Consider the following 22,070-nt stretch of genomic DNA (forward strand, 5'->3'; position numbering starts at 1 on the left):
ATGTAAAGAGTGAAATGGATAGATTAAATGTAGATGAACAAGAAGTTAGGGAAGAGAGTAGAGTATTTCAAAATGCATAACTACAGAATCATTGTAATAAGGATAAAATCAAAACTTAAACCAACAATGATTGTTAATGTCTATATGCCTACAAGTGCCCATATGATAATGAGGTAGAGTGTGTATACGAAGAATTTGATGAATAATTAAACACATAAAAGGAGATGAAAATTTAATAATAGTTGGAGATTGGAATACAAGCATTGGAAAAGGCAAAGAAGGAACTATTGCGGGTGAATATGGGCTGGGCAAAAGGAATGAAAGATAGGACCGACTTTTAGAGTTTTGCCTGCAGTATAATTTAGTAATTACCAACACCCAGTTTAAAAATCATAATAGAAGAATATACTCATGGAAAAAGCCAGGTGATACTGCAAGGTATCAGATAGATTATATCATTGTTAAACAAAGATTTAGAAATCAACTCGTCAACTGCAGAGCTTACCCTGGAGCAGACATTGATAACGACCATAATTTAGTGATAATGAAATGTAGATTGAGGTTTAAAAACTTGAAGAAAAGGTTTCAGATGAATCTGTGGAATTTAGAGAAGCTGAGGAAGAGGAGGTGTAAAGAAGATTTTTGAGGAGAACATTGCAAGAGGTCTGAGTAAAAAAGATAAGGTAGAAAATGTAGAAGAAGAATGGGAGGAAAAAAGAAAATTCTTAAATCGGCAGAAGTGAACTTAGGGAGAACAAAGACTGGTATAAAACTTTGTATATCAGAGGATATATTGCAACTGATGAGTGAACGTAGAAAATATAAGAATGCTAGTGATGAAGAAAGTAAAAGGAACTGTCGGCAATTAAGAAATACTATAAACAGAAAGTGCAAACTAGCGAAAGAAGAGTGGATTAAAAAAACGTATTCAGAAGTGGAAACAGAAATCATCATTGGTAAAATAGATGGACATACAGGAAAGTTTTATGGCACATAAATTAAAATGTTTTAAAGATGGTATACCAATTTATAATACAAAAGGAAAGGTCGATAGGTGGGTGGAATTTATTGAAGACTTATACGGAGGAAATGAATTAGAAAATGGTGTTATAGAGGAAGAAAAGGAAGTCAAAGAGGATGAAAGGGGAGAAGCAATACTGAGGTCTTAATTTAAGAGAGCATTAAGAGATTTTAATGGTAGAAAGGCTCCTGGAATAGATGGAATACCTGCGAAATTAATGCGCAGTGCAGGTGAGGAGAAGTGATAGATTATAAAACTGGTGTGTAATATTTATGAAAAAGGGGAAGTTTCGTCAGACTTCAAAAAGAGTGTTATAGTCATGATACCAAAGAAAGCAGGAGCAGATAAATGTGAAGAATACAGAACAGTTAGCTTAACTAGTCATGTATAAAAAATTTTAACTAGAATTCTGTACAGAAGAATTGAGAGGAGAATGGAAGAAGTGTTAGGCGAAGACCAATTTGGTTTCAGAAAAAGTGTACGGACAATGGAAGCAAATTTAGCACTCAGATTAATAGTAGAAGGAAGATTAAAGAAAAACAAATCAACATACTTGGCATTTGTAGACCTAGAAACGACATTCGATAACGTAGACCAGAATAAAATGTTCAGCATTTTAAAAAAATTAGGGTTCAAATACAGAAATAGAAAAACAATTTCTAACATTTACTGGAACCAAACAGCAACAATAATAATTGAAGAACATAAGAAAGAAGCTGTAATAAAAAAGGGAGTCCGACAAGGATGTATGTTCCCTATCCCCATTACTTTTTAATCTTTACATAGAACCAGCAGTTAATGATGTTAAAGAACAATTTAGATCCGGAGTAACAATACAAGGTGAAAAGATGCAACAATTTGCTGATGATATAGTAATTCTAGCTGAGAGTAAAAAAGATTTAGAAGAAACATTGAATGGCGTGGAAAACATTGGAATGGCATGCAAGAACTACTGTATGAAAATAAACAAGGACAAAACGAAAGTAATGAAATGTAGAAATAATGTAGATGAACCACTAAATGTAAAAATAGGTAGAGAAAAAAGATTATGGACGTAGAAGAATTTTGTTATTTGGGAAATAGAATTACTAAAGATGTATGAAGCAGGGGTGATATAAAATGCCAAATAGCACAGGCAAAATGAGCCTTCATTAATAAATATAATTTGTATACAACAAAAATTAATTTAAACATCAGGAAAACAATTTTGAAACTATATGTTTGGAGCATAGTTTCATATGGAGGTGAAACTTATGGACGATCGGAGTACCTGAGAAGAAAAGATTAGAAGTTTTTAGAAATGTGGTGCTATAGGAGAATGTTAAAAATCAGATGGGTGGATAAAGTGACAAATGAAGAGGTATTGCGGCAAATAGATGAAGAAAGAAGCATTTGGAAAAATATAGTTAAAAGAAGAGACAGACTTATAGGCCACACATTAAGGCATCCTGGAATAGTCACTTTAATATTGGAGGGACAGGTAGAAGGAAAAGATTTGCAGGTAGGCAACGTTTGGAATATGCAAAACAAATTGTTAGAGATACAGGATATAGGGACTATACCAGAATGAGATAACTGGCACTAGATTGGGAATCTTGGATAGGTGCATCAAACCAGTCAAATGACTGAAGACAAAAGAAAAATTAGTAACAAAAATAACTTTGCTTTTTATTATTTTTTTAATGTAAGATATTATTTAAACATCAAGACTTGAGTATGGAGTAACGACCAAAAGGTGTAGTTTCTTCAGCAGTGAGAGGTCTTTGTATTGTCACTTCTTGAACAATTTACTATATTTGTAAATTAGATTTGTATTTATATTTAATTGAACTGAAAATGTACACACAAGATAAAATTATTATTTTTATTATAGACAATCTTTATAAAGGAGAAATGCCTAGCAAAATTAGAAGAGTGAATTTAAAATTTTGAGAATTACATATAAGTTTCTGATATATTGTGATTCAGTAAGTGTACTTTCAGGTACTATTTGACACGTTATACACCCAATAATTAATTGGAGTAACTCATGAATCTGTCTGTTCACAAGGGCTGTGATGAACATGTTAAGTTTTATCTGCATTCTTGACATGTAGAAGACACAAGTAATGAATGATTTGATGCAGCTGTTAAGAGAGCTTACCATTTAGCCAACATCTGTGAACCGTAATTCATTCTGATTGTAAGTGTTTTGTGAAATGTTGGCTGAAACTGGGGCATTGAAAAATAAGTGGTTGACAGTTGTGGACTATAAATTACATCATATTAAAGCTTCCATGACAAGTATTGTCAAGTCACCATGAATAAACTGTCCAAGAGACAGTTTATTATTAAATTTACAAGAGCCCAATTGATTATTTCATAATTATTTTCCTTCATCTGGTGGTGGTCAAATATGTTTTTTGGATAATTGTCACATATCTGTATATTATATTTGTCTTTGTATTGGTGATTCAAGTACCACACAAATAGGTGTTATTTTAAGTGATGGTATGACCAAAATATACCAACAATTTTTAAATAACTTAAACATGTTAATCTTGAATTTGTATTTACTCTTTGTTATGTGTTTTTTGCTCATTTATTTCAATTACTTGATTATTTTTGTCTTTACTAGTGTTGTTGTTTTTGTTAATGATGAATTCTTATAACTATTCAATTTTAATGGATTGTATGCATGGTGTCCCTTTACAATCCCTTATTTTTTATTTGTGTGTACTGTTGCTTGGAAAATTTTATTTGTGAATATTTACCCCCAGTAGTTTCATTTGAGTTTATTTGTTAATTAAATAATATCTTTCCATAAATAGTAAGTAGAGCTGCCTTTGTTTCTTATGATTTTCAAGTGAAAAACCTCCCTTGCTCTATACTCGTAAAAAATATATAAATTTAATGACTGTGATTTTACATTGCATCTTAGTATTATGTATTATGACCAAAGTAATTGAACAAATTTTATTATTAACTTAGATGCTGTTACTTCTCATAGAAAAAAAATCCATAAAAGTTATTTGTACTGAAACAATTAGGTAAAATAAAACGTTTGGTTCATATCATCATTTGTTTAAATGTTTAAAAATAAGAATATGATTGTTTACTGTATTCTTCAACATGGAATATTACAAAACAAATTATAATGAAAAGCATTTTAACAATCATTTTGGCATACCTGAATTTCTTTTAGTCATATTTATTTATAACTTAAAATTTGGAACCTTTTTTTTTCATTTTCAAATTTGTATGAGAATTGCAGTCACATCTACCTTGCCGTTCAGAAATTAATAACATTCATAGGAAAATTTCTGTACCTAATATTTTTTAGCAGCAATAAAATTCTCCTTGTAAATAGTAAATTGTTTTTTGAATATAATAGGTTTAGTTTCCAATATACTCGTATAAAAAATTGCTACCTTCAGTGATCAGAACAAATAAAATACCCCTCCCATCACTTCATGAAAAGAAAACCATGCATTGGCTTGCTTGTTTTAAATTTGGTTCATGAAGCCTCTTCAGGAGCCTGTTGAGGGTAGAGGTTTGATATTGCCCAGAGTATGCAGCATTATACCCAGTGAAGTTATAGGTATTTATACTTCAGCCTTTACATAGTAGTATTAATGCATAATACTTGAGTATTGTCCATAATGACATCATTCCTTACTTTGTCAATAACATACACATATAATTTATTTATGATAACATTATAATGGTTCTTATCACCGTTACAATGTACCTCTTTAAATAATGGCTCATAAGCTGGAGAAGTAATCAATCAAAATTAGTAGAAATATTATGCTAAGTATGTAAGGGTGATGATCATAAAGTCGCGCAACCCAATGACCACAAATTGTTTTTTTAGAAAGCCTTTTTATTAATTTCTTTTATTACAAAATAATACTAACATGTAGGAAATTATTACAAGTTATAATAAGTGCTGGAAATTTCACCATGATTTTCAATCCATGCATCAATGCGTTTTCTTACATTGTATGCAACCTTTTTCAGAGTAGCAGCAGTGATATTTGATATACAGTCCTCAATATTTTGTTAGTTCATCAAGTGTATGTGGGTTGTTTGAGTGCACATTTTCTTTCAAAGAGCCCCACAAATAAAAATTGGGAAGACTCAGGTCTGGTGAATGAGGAGGCCGTAGACCACAAGAAATTATCTGGTCTTCGAAGAAATCATGAAGAAATTGCATACCACTGTTTGCCATGTGTGCAGTTGCTCCGTCTTGTTGTAGCCAGCAATTACATTCATCAACATGTAGTAAAGCTATAAATTTCATGATATTTCTTGATACCGTTCAGCTGATGGTCTCCGAAAAAAAGATAGGCCCGACAATTCTCCGTCTGGTTACACCACACCCCAATTTTTTGCGAATGTAATGGTTCATGGAACACATGTGGGTTCCCTGAAGACAATATTCTGTAATTTTGACTATTATATTCGCTAAGATAAAACTAAGCTTCATTGCCAAAAAAAAAACTTGTCTAGAACAGATATGTCATCTTGAATGAAACTTTTAAACCACCAACAATACTGCATTCACTTCTCCTTATCTGGTTCTTGGGACTTCTGTTAATCTGGTACAGATGTAATTTTAGAACTTTATCAGACTTACGAACACTTCCATAAGATAGCCCAGTCTGGTTAGAAAGTTTTTGGAGAACGAAGTGTTACATTTATTGTCCGCAGACTGTTGTCATTTGAAACACTTGGATAGTCAGTACACTTACATTCATTCACACTACCTGTATCCTGAAAACAATTAAATAAATGACATATAGTGGATCTGTTTGGCACATTAGCATCTGGAAAAGCATTTTAAAAATTTGAACTTCGCATACGATTTTGATTCGCAGTAACTCACAACAATAAAGACGCATTGTTCTTACGTAAAAGACAGTCCTGCTTGGACTAAACAAATTCACCCACTTTGCCAGGGATGTGATCTAGCAGTGCTACCATACACTATTCTGTCATACAAAAAATTACCATAATTAAAATATCTTTTACAAATTTAACTGTAATTCCTACAAAGCAGAAAAGTTTGGGTTGCATGAATTTAGATCACTCTATATTAAATGTCTAGAAATTAAGGTGTCCAAGGTGCTTGTCAGATTACCTGAGTCCACCATCACTTTTTATGACTTTTAATTCTTTATGAGTAAATCTAATAATTGATTAAGAAAATAATTGGTTTTAAATAAAAGAATTTTGCACGTTAGCCTATTTAAAAATGTTTATTTTGTAATCCTTTAGTATCATATTTATAGTGAATCTTTGTGTATGATTATTTATCATTTAATTAGAATATGTATACCCTTTGAGATGGGCTCTAATTAATCAAATCTGGTAAAAATAAATAATAGGATTGCAGTATTGGACCTTTACAACCTGCATTTGGTGGGCTTTACATTTTAATTTGCAATAGAACATTCATATCTGTAAAAGTAACATAAAACTTACAAATTATGGTTAGCATGGAATGGTTCTTATCAAGATAATGGTTTTTTAAATGCAATCTGTGCCTCACAGTAATTATTCACATCCTGCAGTTGTAGTATGACCAGGAACTCCACCATGAATGGTCATTAAAAAAATGAAGAATTATATTTTATTACTCTTCCATGTAAATGATTTGTGTTATTTCCTGAATGATAATTAATTACTAGTTTTTATTTACTGTAATATTATATTTGTTTTGTTTATACAGCTAAAAAGAAAACTTTTATATTGCCTCGTCCACCAATTGATACCAACACTAGTTTCAACAAACTAAAGAAAATTAATAAAGAAAATATAATTAATACAAATGGCCTTCTAAAGAATAATATTAGAAGTGTTAAAGAAATTGGTTTTAAGAAACCAGTGGCAAAAACCCCACTACCGGGTAGATTTAATCGTGCTGTGTTAGTTTCAAAACCCATTAATGTACAACAAATATCACCAAAAACAATGACTGCACCACAAGGTATGTAAAATAAAAAAGTTTACTGGCTGTTATAAAAAGATAATTATTTAATGTAATGAATGGCTTATTTTATTAATTTGCATCCTAATTTATTGATTTATATGTTCTTACTTTACTGTTACTCATAAAATTTCTTTTTAATTGTATTTTCATACGTAGATCCATATGCAACAATTTACTTAAAATTGTAATTTTTACTGTCAAAAATATGATCTTAAAATTTTAATTAATTTATGCATTTATTTCTTGTTTTGTTATTGTGTTGCTTTATGAATTTTCATTATTTATTCAAATAGGCTTGCGTCTTTAGTATTATATTTGTAACATTAATAAATTTATTTATAAATGAAAAAATTATATTGTATTTTATATGTTTTTTTGTAGAAATATTGATACAGTTGACATCTTTTTTTAACGAATAATTAGTGAAATTTTAATTTTGCTTTTTGTGTCACTAAAACAATTTATTTTTGTAATTGTGTTTTGTGAAGTAAAAAACAAAAAAAAAATTAGTGATCATTACTTTTATATTTGGAATATTTTTATAATATTTAAAATTAAATTATTCTATTTTATTAATTTTTAGTCATTTTCTTTTTTGTATCCATTTATTTCTATTCCTGTTTATCCTTCTTTTCATTATTTTTCACTGCTATTAGACATATAAGTTGTTCACTCTAAAACTGGTTTTAAAGAAAATGTCAATTCTTTCACTACCATGAAGTGTAGTGAAAGGTTATGTGAAAGTCATTGCTTCAAATTAAAAATTTCATGTTTTTGCCAACTTTTTTCTTATGCATGATTAATGGCCTAAAGAGTGGGGTGTTCATGTCAAAGTACAAATCTTTGCACCCACCTGTTAGGCCATTCATCACACATAAAAAAAGATTGGCAAAAACATCAAATTTTTAATTTTAAGCTATGACTTTCACATAATCTTACACAACATCATCAAAGCTTGTTATCAAATCCATTCTGAGATACTATCCTAAAATTACTTTTTACCTTTTAGTGCGTTTAATTTAAGAGTGGTTTTTATAGTTTTTTATATATTTTTTTATTTTCTACTTTTTAGTCTTCATAAGTTTATACTTTACAGCTGCACTAGTGCACAGGTTTGAGTGTATTTAGTGAAAGATAAGATTTTACAGTGGGCGAGTGCAATCAAAACATAGGGCTAAGCGATTTAATTTCCAGATAACCAAAATATGGTCGATCAAGGGTATACTTGATGTACTAAACAGTTAGTGCCAACCTGCTGATACATATGCCATTTGAACTGTGAAAGTTGGACGAGTGGTTCCCAAGATATTACGGTGGTATCCCATCGCACCCACTCCCCAATTTCCAAACAGCGCCCCAGAGGCACATGAAAATATTATTATCCAACGGGTACCCTTGGGAGCAGATAGAGTATCGTTGAGGGAAAACAAAAAAAATTTTATATTGCTAGGACCGACCATTTTTGAGATATTTGCGATTTTCATTTAAAAAATTCAATTCGGTAAAAAAAGAGCTAAATTTTCCCATCACTTCAGTCGCTATTGTACAGAATTTCTAGTAGCAGCTGTACGTTCTAATATATATCTCACTTGTTTATTCTGAAACTAATAGCATGTTATCATTTAGCTCTAGTCAGTTGTTACAATAGGTAGAGCCCTACGTTTTGGTAAAATTATATATTTCAAACGTGTGCGAATTTTAGATCCTAACTTACTGAAACAGGCTAGGTTATCTTTAACTAAAAAAATTCCTTTCATTAAGAAAATATACATATAAATGAGGTTGCATAAGTTCAAGGGACATATTTTTCACTTCGCAACTTAGCGACTTGAAAATGTTGCTAAAATGTATTGTCATCAGAAGCAAACTTGTATGAAAAGTTTTAGCAACTGAAAGGTTCCGTATCATGAATCTTGCATACATAGTCCAATCTCACATACATAGTCCAACAACGAGTTAATATAAGAATGGTAAAAATAGTAAACTTAAAAGGAGTTTACATTTGTTAATTAACTGCCCTGTAATCTTACAACAATTTGCAGAATAAGAAACGTTTAGTGAATCTAATTCATCAAAATAATTTATTTTTAAGGAAAGGTAGTTTGAATAATTTTGCTGTTTTCTAGGGCAAGTTAGTAGTGAAAATTATAACATAAATATTAATAATTTAGTGATACTAAAAACTATCTTATTTACTATTTCAACCATCATAAATGAACTGAACTTTTCCAATTAATTAAGAAGAGGCAGTTAAAAACATTTTAATATTTGGATCATCTTTATTCACAAAGAATGGTGATTAAATTTAATAACAAAGATCATTAGTAAAAATAGATGGTATGAAAATACAATTTTTACTCTGAACATTTAATTTTTTATGTTCTGCATGTATAATTCAATTTTGAATGAAGTTAAATTATGAATTAGGTGGAGGAAATTGGATTACATAGATTTTTATTCTTCAGATCTAATCTGTATGTATCATTTGCAATATAAGTTGCTAAAATAGTTTTTGTTTTATTACACTGATAAAGGTGTTAGGTGCATGCCAAACTTCCAAAATAAGGTTTTAAAGCATCAATTCAAAAGAAAAGAGAAATGAAATTTTTCAATATTTTTAATTGCTAAATTTATTTTATGGAATGTTTTATGTGTTGTTTTACAAAGAACTCTTCAAATTAATTGATTTTAATTAGATAAATGCTAAATAATATAGTATAATATGAGGTCTGTAAATAAAGCCACGCAACACTTCAACCTGTTTTCCCACATTTCATAGTAGTGTTGGAACTCTGAAACTAGAATATTTTTCAGATGGTCGGTTACATTTTTTTTTTTTTTTTTTTTTTGTTTCCTTTTCCAAAGTAGTGCTCTTTGAGGTGTTTGTTTAAAGTCAGGAACAGGAAAACATCGCAGGGACTCAAGTCAGGTGAATAAGGTGATTGAGGAACTACAGGATTGCTTTTCTTTGCCAAAAACTCATTAATTGAGGGTGCAGTGTAATAAGGTGCATTGACATGATGCAGTATCCAGTTGTCTTTGATGGCTGGTCTCATGTGAGCAACTCTTTTCCACAGACTTTCAAGAATTTCTCGGTAAATATATTGATTTACATTTGTCCTGTAGACAAAAACAACTTATGGGGAATGCCATTACTATCGCAGAAACAAATTAGCATGGTTTTGATTTGCTCATTTTTGCTTTATTGGGATGTGGTGAGTTTGAAGTGTGCCATTTTGTTTCTGGGTCATACTCAAATATCCAAGATTCATCACCAGTAATAACATTTTTAAAAAAATCAGGATCAATTTCAATTCACCCTAGAAGATTGCAGCACACTTCCACCCTGTTGTTTTTCTATTCAACAGGGAGGTTTTTTGGGGCCAAATTTGCACAAATTTTTTTTTTTCAATTAATTCATTTGTCAAAATTTGATGGACTGTGGTATGGTTCAAATTCAACTGGCAATCATTCTGACAGTTAATCACCAGTCGTATCATATCAAGTCTCTGATTCGCTCAACATTGTCATCACTTTCTGACATTAACGGTCTTCCAGAGCATGAATCATCCACAACTGATTCCCAGCCATCTGAAAATGCTTTAAACCACCTAAAAACTTGGGCTCATGACAGAGTGTCATCTCCATACACCCTTTTCAATTTTGAAAAAGTTTCAGTAGCATTCTCACAAAGTTCAACACAAAACTTGATTGCACAACGTTGCTCATAATTAGTATCACTCAGTTTTGTAATGCACAACAAAAACTTGTTTCATTTAAAGTTTGTTTATATTTCACGTAATTAGACTAAAAATATTAATACCTAATATAAATCAGCTGTTCATATAACCATATGTTTACTAGTAACTTTACTTGGCTGCCAAAAAAAAACTAGTCTCATTACTTTATTTACAGACCGCGTAGACATTTTTTGTTATATTTCTGAAATTTTTATTTGTAGGTTATGTTCTATTTTAAATATATGCGTAAAAATTTGTAAAATTTCTAATTACAGAAAGATGAAAATGTTCAGTAAGATGACAAGAAATAAGGAGAATATTTACAACTATCTGTACAATTTTAAGTGGTTTCGAAAGACCCTCCGGTATTTATAAAATATCATTAAACATAAAAAGACATTCTAAAGTCACCTAAATTTTTTGATATTTCAGTTTTGTACAGTCTATTAAATTGATAAATTCATTTCAATTTAGAAATTTGGTAATATTAATAATTTACAAAAATAATAATTATTTGGGTAATCAGGTCTATTATTTGCATGACTGCATGTTAATTTGTTTAATATACATGTTTTTATAAAAACATATTTTTTGTACTATTTTTTTGAAATTTCTAGGACTTGCTTTAAAAAAAAAAGATATTGTTTTATTTGTATGATTGGTTCTATCCAGGTAAAGTAGACATTTCCTTTAAGGATAGGAAAATTTAGGAACTTGAAAATTTTGTTGAGATAATGATCATAATAAAAAAATCGTTTGTTTAATTGAGAAAAAAATTGAAGTAATTAAAATAAGAAATTCACAATTATTCTTTAATTAAATGAAGTGACATCAAGTGCTGTGGTTATTAGTTATTAATAATCTCAATCTCAGGCAGTGAACATTGCCAATATTATACAACTGGTATATTAAATGTGGGTTGGGCTAAAAAAAATGTTTGTTACGTAAGGACTTACAGTTTCTATGATGCTACTTCCTGAAATATTTCCAGATATTACCAAATCAACAAGTTATTAGGATTTTAGTTTACTGTGGACCCTTTTTAAGACACTTGCAGTCAGGTTAACTGAACCATATAAAGAGATTCTTTTTTATCTACCCTTCTGCCTTATAATGCCATCATTAAATTTTATTTTCCCAATTATAGCTGTATTGCTGTTATATAGCAGCTAAAGGAAAAGCATACAGCTTGGTCCAAAATTTTTATGTCAAGTTTTTTTGTAAATGTCAAAATGTGTACAACCTTCGGCCCAAAAAACTGTTGATCTAGCTCAACATAAATAGTTCAAAATAAGTCTATATATTGGGACATTGGTGTCATTAAATTTTGAAAAAAATTAAAAAAGGGGCAGTTTTCCCCATTTTGAACTTCTTGTATATTGGTTGTTAGAAAATTGAGATTTAGTAAGTTGAAAGTTATTTAAAATTAAACATTAAGTTAATCACTGTTAGGATGGGAAGATGTTCAACATTATTTTGTAACAGTTTTCACCTCATCTTGAAAACCCATTGACTGAAAAAGTTGAAATTTGGTCTTATTTTCTACCTCATTGGACAAGGGGGCATCACGGTAACCATACTTTTTGTTTTATTTTTTCCTGACAGGATGTTTGGCATGGTAGGTGTTGGCCAAAATTTATAGAACTGATTCAGGATATTAAAGTAAACAAAAACGTTCGTGTGAGTAAATCCTGACCCTCATTTTCCCCTCTATTCTCCATTTTGGGGTTTTTAAGTAAAACATTTATATTTTAAGAACAGATCTAGAAATTATAATGAAATATATATATATATATATAAAACCTACAACATCTATAAAATAAATAAGTGTGAAAATTCTCATTTCCATGAGTCCTCATTTCCATGTATGTTGACGTGACTGGATATCCACTGAAACAGTGTCCACCCGTGATTTCCCAGGCTTTGCAGTCTTCTTTTGTACTTAACCATCCTCTGGCAGTCTGTTTGGGTGTGCGTGATAGATTATGTATAGCAGCTTGGGAGTTGACCAAAAACACTGCTTTCAAAGGAGAAACTAGCTTTTCCAATTCGGCCGCAGCTGCATGCACTTCTTCAACATCACCATCATAGTTGCTGAGGGGGACACCTATGGGTATATATGTTCCTGGAAACGACAGCAGTAGTACCCAACTCCTGTTTCTCCACTGCCTTTTTTTTTCACCTCCAGGACCACCATTAGGTATTGCTTCAGAGAATGAGATGAATGTAGCGTGTGAAAATGCCATGCCTGAAAGATCCATCAGTGTTGATATGAATCCATTCATTCCTTAGAAATTCCTCATGGATGGTTTGTTGGGGTAGCTACTTCAATTCATGTTGTATAGAGACGTGTTTTGGTGTCAAATGGTTCTTGAGTTTGTAGCGAGCTTGAGGTAAGTGGTTGAAGAAGTCCTGGCTCGTGCACAAAGGTACAGTGTTCACAGGAAGAATATCATATTTCCTTACAAGTTTTTCATATGCAGTGAGTGGAACCATCTATGTCCTCAGCCTAGAAGCAGTTTGCTGGTCCATTGATGCCTATAGACTTGCCTAAAACGTTCCCAGAATTTCAATGCTACCCTTTCTCGGTATGATTATAGGGGCTCAATCTGAATCTGTGCTTCTATGGCTGCAATAGGAGTGGACGTAGCAGTGCCTGTGATTACCCTTAAGGCCATATTCTGAACGAGGTTGAGCTTGCTTAGTGTGCACTTGCTTAGCACTGGCTGTGACCATCACTTTGCTCCCATATACTTGCACAGGTCTTATATACAACTTGTAGGCAGTCTTGAGAACATCCTGATTTGCACCTCACCCTTTGGCTGTCAGTCTTCTTATAGGCAGGTTCTTTTACTGCCTATTCCACACAGTGGTCCACATTGGACTTCTACAGTAAATGTCTGTCCAGTTGAACTCCTAAATATTTGGATACATTGCTTTCCTCCAATGCTATTCCATTGTATTGAAAGTGGATCTGTGATATTTTTGTTGATAGAGTTAAGCTGAAAGGTGATTTTTGATGCATTCACTGTCATTGCGTTTTGCTCGCCGACCTCAAGTGAAGAGATGAATCCACTGGTTCCTCAGTAAATTTGTAATCTAAACTCAATTTCCAAATCATTTCCTATTTGTATTATATAATTTATTTGATAAATTTTAATTAAAAGTAATAGATTAATTTTATTTACAAAAAAATAATAGAGATTAAATGATACAGTATATTTATTTACTTTATTATTATTATTATTTGATAATGGGTGTTTAAATATTAATTTATTTAAACACCCTTTATTTGAAATAAAGGTCTGTTGAGGTTGAAGCCAGGAAAGTTATGCAACCCTTGCAGGCCTTTTTTAATTTGTCCAATCCCTTCAAATATTTATTTATTTGTTAAATAACAGAGATTTTTCATTATCATTCGTAATTCTAATTAGCCTATCCTTTTTCATTCATTTTATTTTTCCAATTTGTGCAGCTTCATTTCATGAGGAGGATTATTCACCTTATGCCAAAGCTATATAAGGACTGGATGCCTCCTAATGTCTTCTAGACTGACTGGATTTTGAGTTTTATCCCAGATAATTCGGCATTTCACAACTTAATTAGTTATAAACAACAAATACAACCTCCATAAGTAATAAAATTGTTATAAAAGAAGCAGGAGCATGTGTGCTGCAACTAGGTTTGTTGTACACTGAAAAACTAAGTCTTAACACAATACTCAATTGTGTTACTGAAACAGGAAGGAAACTTTCTATAAAAAATTAAAATTAAATGTAATTATCGTATGTATTTGTTTTAGTTGTTGGAATTCCAAACTAAAACATCCCTAGGAAAAATATATCCCCTTTTTTACCCAAGATGAAATAAGGCCTTAATATTTCTATCTTGCTTCTAAAACCAAATTATTTATCATTAACCAGGTAGTTGACTGTTTCCTTATACTGTTAATGCTTAAACAACATTATTAGATAGTCAACAATATTACATTGGATAAGTCAGGAAGCATGTTTTACTCTTTCCCTCATGCGAACAATCATCTGAATCTGAATGAATATTTTTTAACAACCCTTCATAAATATGACCTAACCACTTAACTTAATATTTATGATAAATCTATTTACTACTCAGAAAAAATAATTTTTGGAATTAAACTTGTTCTTTTCATGGTTAAGATGAAAAATCATTTTTTTAATGTACATTAATTACATAGTTTACAGAATTTTGTTATACTTTTGGAGCCCAGAAATTGTATATACAAAAAAAAACCTTATTTTCCTGCAGTTTTCTGGAAATGTAAATGACACATTTCTTGTTGTTTGAAAGAGATTAATAAAATAATGCAAAAAAGAACAGGCTTTTTATTTTGCATATTTTATGTGGATTTTTAAGTGTTAGTTATAGAGTTAAAAGCTCAGATTTGGTGTGCCTTTTTTGATGTCAGACTGTAAATCGAAGGACTTATTGTCAATTATATTTCCCATTACATAAGCTTGTGATAATCAAAGATGTAAATGTAATTATATAAAGATTTGATGACAGTCATGTAATTATTTCATCTATGGCAGGTGAAGTTTGAAATAGTGTAGAGCAGCGTTTCTTAACATGGTGGTCATGGTGATATGAAAGGGGTGTCGCCACAAAATTACCCTACAACTTTACACATAAAAATAATGAAAATTATTTATTATAAACATTTTACTTCACATGTAAATAAGTACATATTACATAAGTACACATGTAAAGAAAATAAATTAATGAGATGGTTGTGTTTTTCATTTAAAAGTTTCTCCATATGTGGATCAATGTTTGAAACGCACTAAAGCAAATTGTTTTCAAATAAGAAAAAGGTGATTTCTACATTTAGGTTTTAGCGCAACCATAGATGGAAAACACCCTTTTCATTGAGGTAAGATGTGGCGAAAGGGATTAATATTTTCAATGCTTCTGGGACTAAATTTTCAGATTCAATTCTATGAGCAAGCCAAAACGACTCTAAATCTTCAGATATAAATTGTAGTTATAACGTTTTATCGGCAAATATTTTAATGAACTGGTCATGAATCTCAATTGGTAACTTAGCAGCTGCAATGAAGTGTTCACTAAAAGGATTCAGTACCACAGAAATCATTTTTATCTTCCGGGAAATACTCTGCCAACTGAATTTTTGGCTCGTGCAAAAGCACCTTCATGCTTTTCAAACTGTGGTGAATAATAATATCTTCTTCATCCAAATTTTTCTCAGTATAATCAGTACTGCTTGGTAACATATCAAAATTTTTGCTTTAAGGCAAATAATCTAGATACAAGCTTCTTAATGAAAGCATGAACATTAATAAAATATTTTTAATACATCTTTGTAAATTCACATTCAAGTTGTTTAAATGTAAAAACATATCATCTAAGTAAGCAAATTGCAATACATACTCATTATTCTTAAAAACATTGAGAATGGCATTTGTTTGAAAAAATATTAATTCATCTTGCAATTCCAGTAACCAGGTTAACACTTTCCCCCCGTGATAACCATCAGCCTTCAGTATGGAAAAGAAGAGATTTTTTTTCTTTTCGTCCATTTCATCGCATACTTAGCAAACAGCCTAACAGTCTATTCTGTAATGATAGACTTTTAATAAAATTAACCATTTTTACAGCTTTACAAAGAATGTGTTTCTGATTTTTCAGCATATTTTTTGTGTCAAGAATATGTCTGTGAAGGAAACAGTACATCCATTCCACCCTTGTTGTAGGATGATCTTTTAATTTTTTCAGAAATCTACTATTATCGTCTTTGCATCACCTCTACATACTGCAATACAGTATGACCAGTCTATGTTTTTAGTAGCTTCATGAAAAACATCAAAAAGACATTGTCTTGTTGCATGACTAGGTACAACATATTTCCTTTGATTGATTTGTCCCTATTGCATTCACATCTCATAAAACATAAGAATTGAGATATGTTTGCCACATCTGTTGATTCATCAAATTGAATACTAAAAAATTCACTTGCTGAATTATCTGATTGCAAACATTGGCAGCCATGTCATCGATTCACCTTGATATTGTGTCATTAGAAAGAATTTTTTGCTTCTTCTAAGCCTTTTAAAACACTGACCATTTCAATTCCAGCAGGCAGTATAAAGTTTTCTGCAGTTGTACATTTATGATTGTACACTTTGCATTCAAAACTAAACCGATGTTCTGCAATCCCTTACATCTCTTTTATACAGTTGAAAGCATGATGTGTTCAAACATATCATATATATCTTTGAACATGATGCTCTCAGCGAATATTTTGTAAGCAGACCATATTACAAGGAGCTCATATACACGTTTGTACACTTCATACATGCATGTTCATGTTCATCACTATCAATGCAGCTTAATAATTTTAACTAGGTTTCATAGGGTTGTGATTGAGGGGTCGCAAAATATTCATTTCACAGTGTGAGGTTTTAACTAACACTTAAAAATCCACATAAAATAAATGAAATAAAAGCCTGTTCTTTTTTAAATTATTTTATTAATCTCATTTAAACAACAAAAAATGTGTTATTTACATTAACAGAAAACTGCAGGAAAATAAGGTTTTTTTGTATTTATAATTTCTGTGCTCCAAAAGTATAACAAAACAGTTTTGTAAACTATGTAATTAATATACATTACAAAATTATTTTTATCTTTACCATGAAAAACCAGTGTAAATTTTTTTTACGTGTAAAGTTATTGGCTAATTTTGTAACCCCCTTTCGTATCACCACAATCCCCAGGTCGAGAAACACTGGTCTAGAGAATGGTAAAATGAACATAAATAATCAATATTCAACATACTTTAGTAATTTCTTATGTAATTTTTATTCTGTTGGTAGAAATATTCCATGCAAACTTAATGCTGAATCATAGAGTTTGAAAGTGAGAGCTTAAAATTATATATTTGCCTGATTGAAGAATAGATACTTCAACTTGTTAATATGTATACTTTATTTTATTTTCAGACAAACATTTTCACACATATTTTGATAGAAAAGTTGAAAAATAAATCTCCATTTGGCCTTCCCTTAATAATCTCATACAAATATAAGCAGAAACACTAGTGTTGGTTAAAATTAATATAGCAAATATATAAAATAATGCAGTCAAGGATGGGTAAAGGAAATCATTGAAGGATTGAGACTATTGCATAATTTTACTGTAAGTAGGTATATCTCCATATCAACTATAACTGAAGTCCATACAACTGCTGAGTTTGGACAATGGATTGCCTTTTTTAAAATACTTTCAAAATAAATACTGGCACTATAAACATAATAATGAGTTCAGGTTGTTGCTTATTAGTATTTATTACAATTAAATGATTACATTTTACTGACACTGTGACAGCAGATAAAGAGAAAAATAGTTAGTAGATATTTAGAAATTCAATTAGATTTTAAAAGAAATAGTTGTAATTGTCAGCTGTGGGATACTAAGGATATTTGTTTGTTGACTATGTTTGTTATAACTATGAATTTAATAAAAATAAAGATTGCTACACAGATATACATACATTGAGGTAGTTATAACAATACCACTAAAAGAACCTACTTCATGATTACATTATATTGATTACTGTATCTATAAGCGATAGAGGTCTGAGAAAGTATCGATAGAGTAATCATAAGATGATTTGTACTATAACTGATTATTATCAGATTAGAGATGTAGGTCACTGTTTAATAATACCAAAGGATTTTGAGTTGTGATCAGTTGAAATATGGATATATAAATGAACAAAACTAAATATAAATGGATTCAAATAGCATATAATTGCCGCTCTTGCATTTACAAAAGACTTCCGACAAAATTTTGAACTGCTACTTAGATTTCTACTTATCCCATAGGTACAATTGCAGTTCATCTCCTTGCATTATGGTACATAAAAATGAAACTAGCACAAATTATAATTAGGTAACCAAGAAAACATATTGATCTAATAATGTGTATCTACAAGTTCAAATTTTTTTTTACAGAATTTATACTGTTGGTGTTTTGAAATCTGTGTTGCTTTTGAGCAAGTCAAATTGTATATAGAAGATGTAATAAAATATGTATTTGATAGCAGAAAAAAGATCCAAGATGTTTAGATTTACTGATAATTTGTTTCTCTGATCTGAAACAAACATTGAGTCAAATACTAAATGATTGGTTCATTGATAGAAGAGAAATTTAATTTAGAAATAATTAAGGATAAAACATTAGTGCTGACAAAAAGAAAGAAGAATTATGTGTTAAATATTGAGATATGAAAAGATTACATATCAGAAGTTGAACATTTTGTATACGTACAGTGAAAACGTAAAGGATGAATGGTGTACAAAAAAGATTAAAAACAGAATATTACAAGGAAGAACAGGCTTTACACTGAAAAGAAATTTAATCTAAGAGTATTGTAGAAAAAAAACATTTGAAAAAGGTATTGTAAATAAAAAATAGCAGGAACATTATTCCTAACATCAATGGTACACATACTGTAATGGGCAACACTAACATGTTACAGTTAACACATTTATTGATAAAAATTTATCCTGGAAATTGATATTTAATAATTGAAAAGAATATATGTACTGTTTACAAAGAAGTCAAGTATATTTACAATTACATTACTATTATCTGTTCATGTTTATAACAATATCTACTATCTTAAATACACAGTCTAAGGCAACACTGTCCAACCTTTTTACAACTAGAGGTGCATCTGAATGATTAAAAAGGTTGCATGGGCACCAGGATTCATTTCAGCTATCTCCACACTACTTCTGCTACTAACAAAATCAATAATTATAATAATGAGGAAAACATTTGAAACAAAAATCAATTATATTTACTCACCACATAATTAATGTGAAATTTGGCACTGCAAGTTAAGAAAAATCTGTTTTGTAGCTAGAACAAGCTGCTCTTAACGCATCATCAAGATGGGAGTCACAAGCTGGATCGGTACTTGTTTTTTATATATATTGATGAAAATGCAACTTCACAAAGTCACATTGAACCAAAGCATGAATTCATTTTCAGTGCAACACTAAGGAGAATGGTGTATTTTTCTCTGTCCACCGTAGTCCATATATTGCTACACATTGCATATGAAGATTTTAAGAAAGGTCTTGTTGAAAATTTAAAATTTCCTTTTCTAATTCTTCAATTTTATACTTTTCAAATATTTCACTCACCCTATTTCCAAGTTCACTAATGTCAATGAAAGCGAATGGATTATTGACAAACTGTCAATGATTCAGGTACTGAAAACTGGCTAAATCTATTGTCAAATTCAAACACAAGAGTTTCAAGATGCTTTGCATAAGAGGAAAGATCAGACTCGTCATTTACTGTTTCTAGAATTGATTTGAAATTTGGAAAGTGTTAAAGGGAATTTCTGTTTAAATGTGTAATCCATAACTTCACTTTCTTAATAATAAGTAAAATATTACAATATTTCCCTTATAATTCAAGATTTAACTCATTTAATTTTGAGGTGACATCTGCCATAAAATGTAAATCTAGTAGCCGTGATATATCATGAAGTTCGTGATAATATGGTCTGGGAGATGATTTCAAAGTCTTACTTCATCTAGCAGACAGCAGAATTGTTCCAGTGTTTTACCCCTACCAAGCCACCTTATATCTGCACGAAGAATTACGTCACCATACTGAGTATCTGATATATTCAAAATATTTTGAAACAATCAATGATGTGTAGAAGACGATCTGATATAGTTCACCTCACGAGTTACAACTTTCATGACATGATCAAACTTTAAAACCTTTGCACATAAAACTTCCTGTTGGATAATGCAATAATAAGAAATAAATTTTGGAAATGATTCATCCGTAGCACACAGATAGAAATCCATTATTCCTACCAGTCATAGAAGGTGCCCCATTTGTTGTTACAGCAACAAGCTTTGAAAGTGGAAAGTTACTTTCTTTGACAAGGTTAAGGAACACATTAAATATGTCTACTCCCCTAGTTTGAACATGAAATAGCAACAGTTTGACAAACTCTTCCATTATTGTGAAATCGTAGAAAACCATTCTAATAAATACACACAACATGGCAATATCAGACATGTCAGTACTTTCATCAAACTGGGGTGAAAAATATTCACATAATTGCAAATCCTGATGTAATTCAGATTTCAAATTATTAGAAATATGTTCAACCGGCCTAGCAACAGTTTGGTGAGACAATTGTAGACCTAATCAATACTTCTTTTATGTTTCCCCATCATTAAACGGTTTTTTCCTTTTTAGCTAGTACGTAACAGATTTTTAAAGAAGCTTCTATCAAGTTACTGGTATCCTGAACAGGTTTTGTAACGGATTGTTGCAATTATAATTTAGATTTAAGGTCTTTCACTTTGTGTTTTCTCAGTTCAGAATTCACAGGAAATTCGTTATTAAACTGTTTGTGATTAGCTCTATATTACTTCTTTTAGAAACAGACACGCTAGCATTTTACAATAAACACACAGATTTTCCCCTATATTCAATAAAACAATATTGGTTCTCCCACTCACTGTTAAAGCTGTAAGGTCTTTGCCTTTCAGCCATATTAAGACTACACTAGATATTATGTTAAAATAATATCTAATAATTTAAAGAACTTCACTTTAAAAACACTGATAACATGTGGAATATATAACATATTACAACACAAGACAACGTAATAAGTTGTAAGTTGTACCAGCAGAACATAGGCCTACATCACTTCGCAACTACAAAGTTATACTGAAGTTAAAATACAAGAATTGGATGGCACTCAAAGAGTCAGAATTGTCAAATTTATCTCGTAATTGGCATAAGACTTACTATGTTGAAAAATAGAAGCTCATTGGTAGAGACTGGATTTTATGCAACATATAAAGCTTGAAAAATGCTTAAATATGCATGTCACTTATGCAACTTTAAATAACTTATTTCAAAATCAGCATACAGTTAGTAAGTAGTTGAATAACATATTGATAAATTCTATAATTAATAAATTAATAATAATTTAATATTTTGTAAACGTAAACAATCAGGTACTGTTCCAAATGTTTGGTAGTAAGATTGTGTCTTTGATCAGTCAAAATAATTTTATAAACTTAAAACTGAGTACTTAAAACTGGGCATTTTTTTAATTTGGGATCTATGTTAGCGCTTGCTTCTGAAAAAAGTTCAGGTTCAAAGCCGTGTCCATTGTTATTCATTACAATTTATATAGTCTTGTTCATCGTTATTCAAAATATTTTCAAATTTTTCTTTAAAATTACACGGGAATATCTCTGGCAATGCAGAGTTCATTTGACGG

The 22,070-nt window shown here is 30.6% G+C and overlaps 1 protein-coding gene across 2 annotated transcripts in view; it reads left to right on the top strand.

Annotated features, from left to right (window-relative positions):
* Klp67A (Kinesin-like protein at 67A) overlaps positions 1-22,070 on the top strand; it is a 95,538-nt gene that overhangs the window by 69,000 nt on the left and 4,468 nt on the right. The window contains exons 13-14 of one of the 2 annotated variants that reach the window (XM_075357849.1): positions 6,738-6,995; positions 11,014-11,171. In XM_075357849.1, the coding sequence (XP_075213964.1) occupies positions 6,738-6,995; positions 11,014-11,021 (266 nt within the window). In that variant the 3' untranslated portion in view covers positions 11,022-11,171. Of the gene's footprint in view, positions 1-6,737; positions 6,996-11,013; positions 11,172-22,070 lie in introns of those variants that run through there. The other variant, XM_075357848.1, reaches the window with a different exon arrangement.

This window comes from Lycorma delicatula, chromosome 2 (genome assembly GCF_047948215.1).
Source record: "Lycorma delicatula isolate Av1 chromosome 2, ASM4794821v1, whole genome shotgun sequence".
Lineage (NCBI taxonomy): Eukaryota > Metazoa > Arthropoda > Insecta > Hemiptera > Fulgoridae > Lycorma > Lycorma delicatula.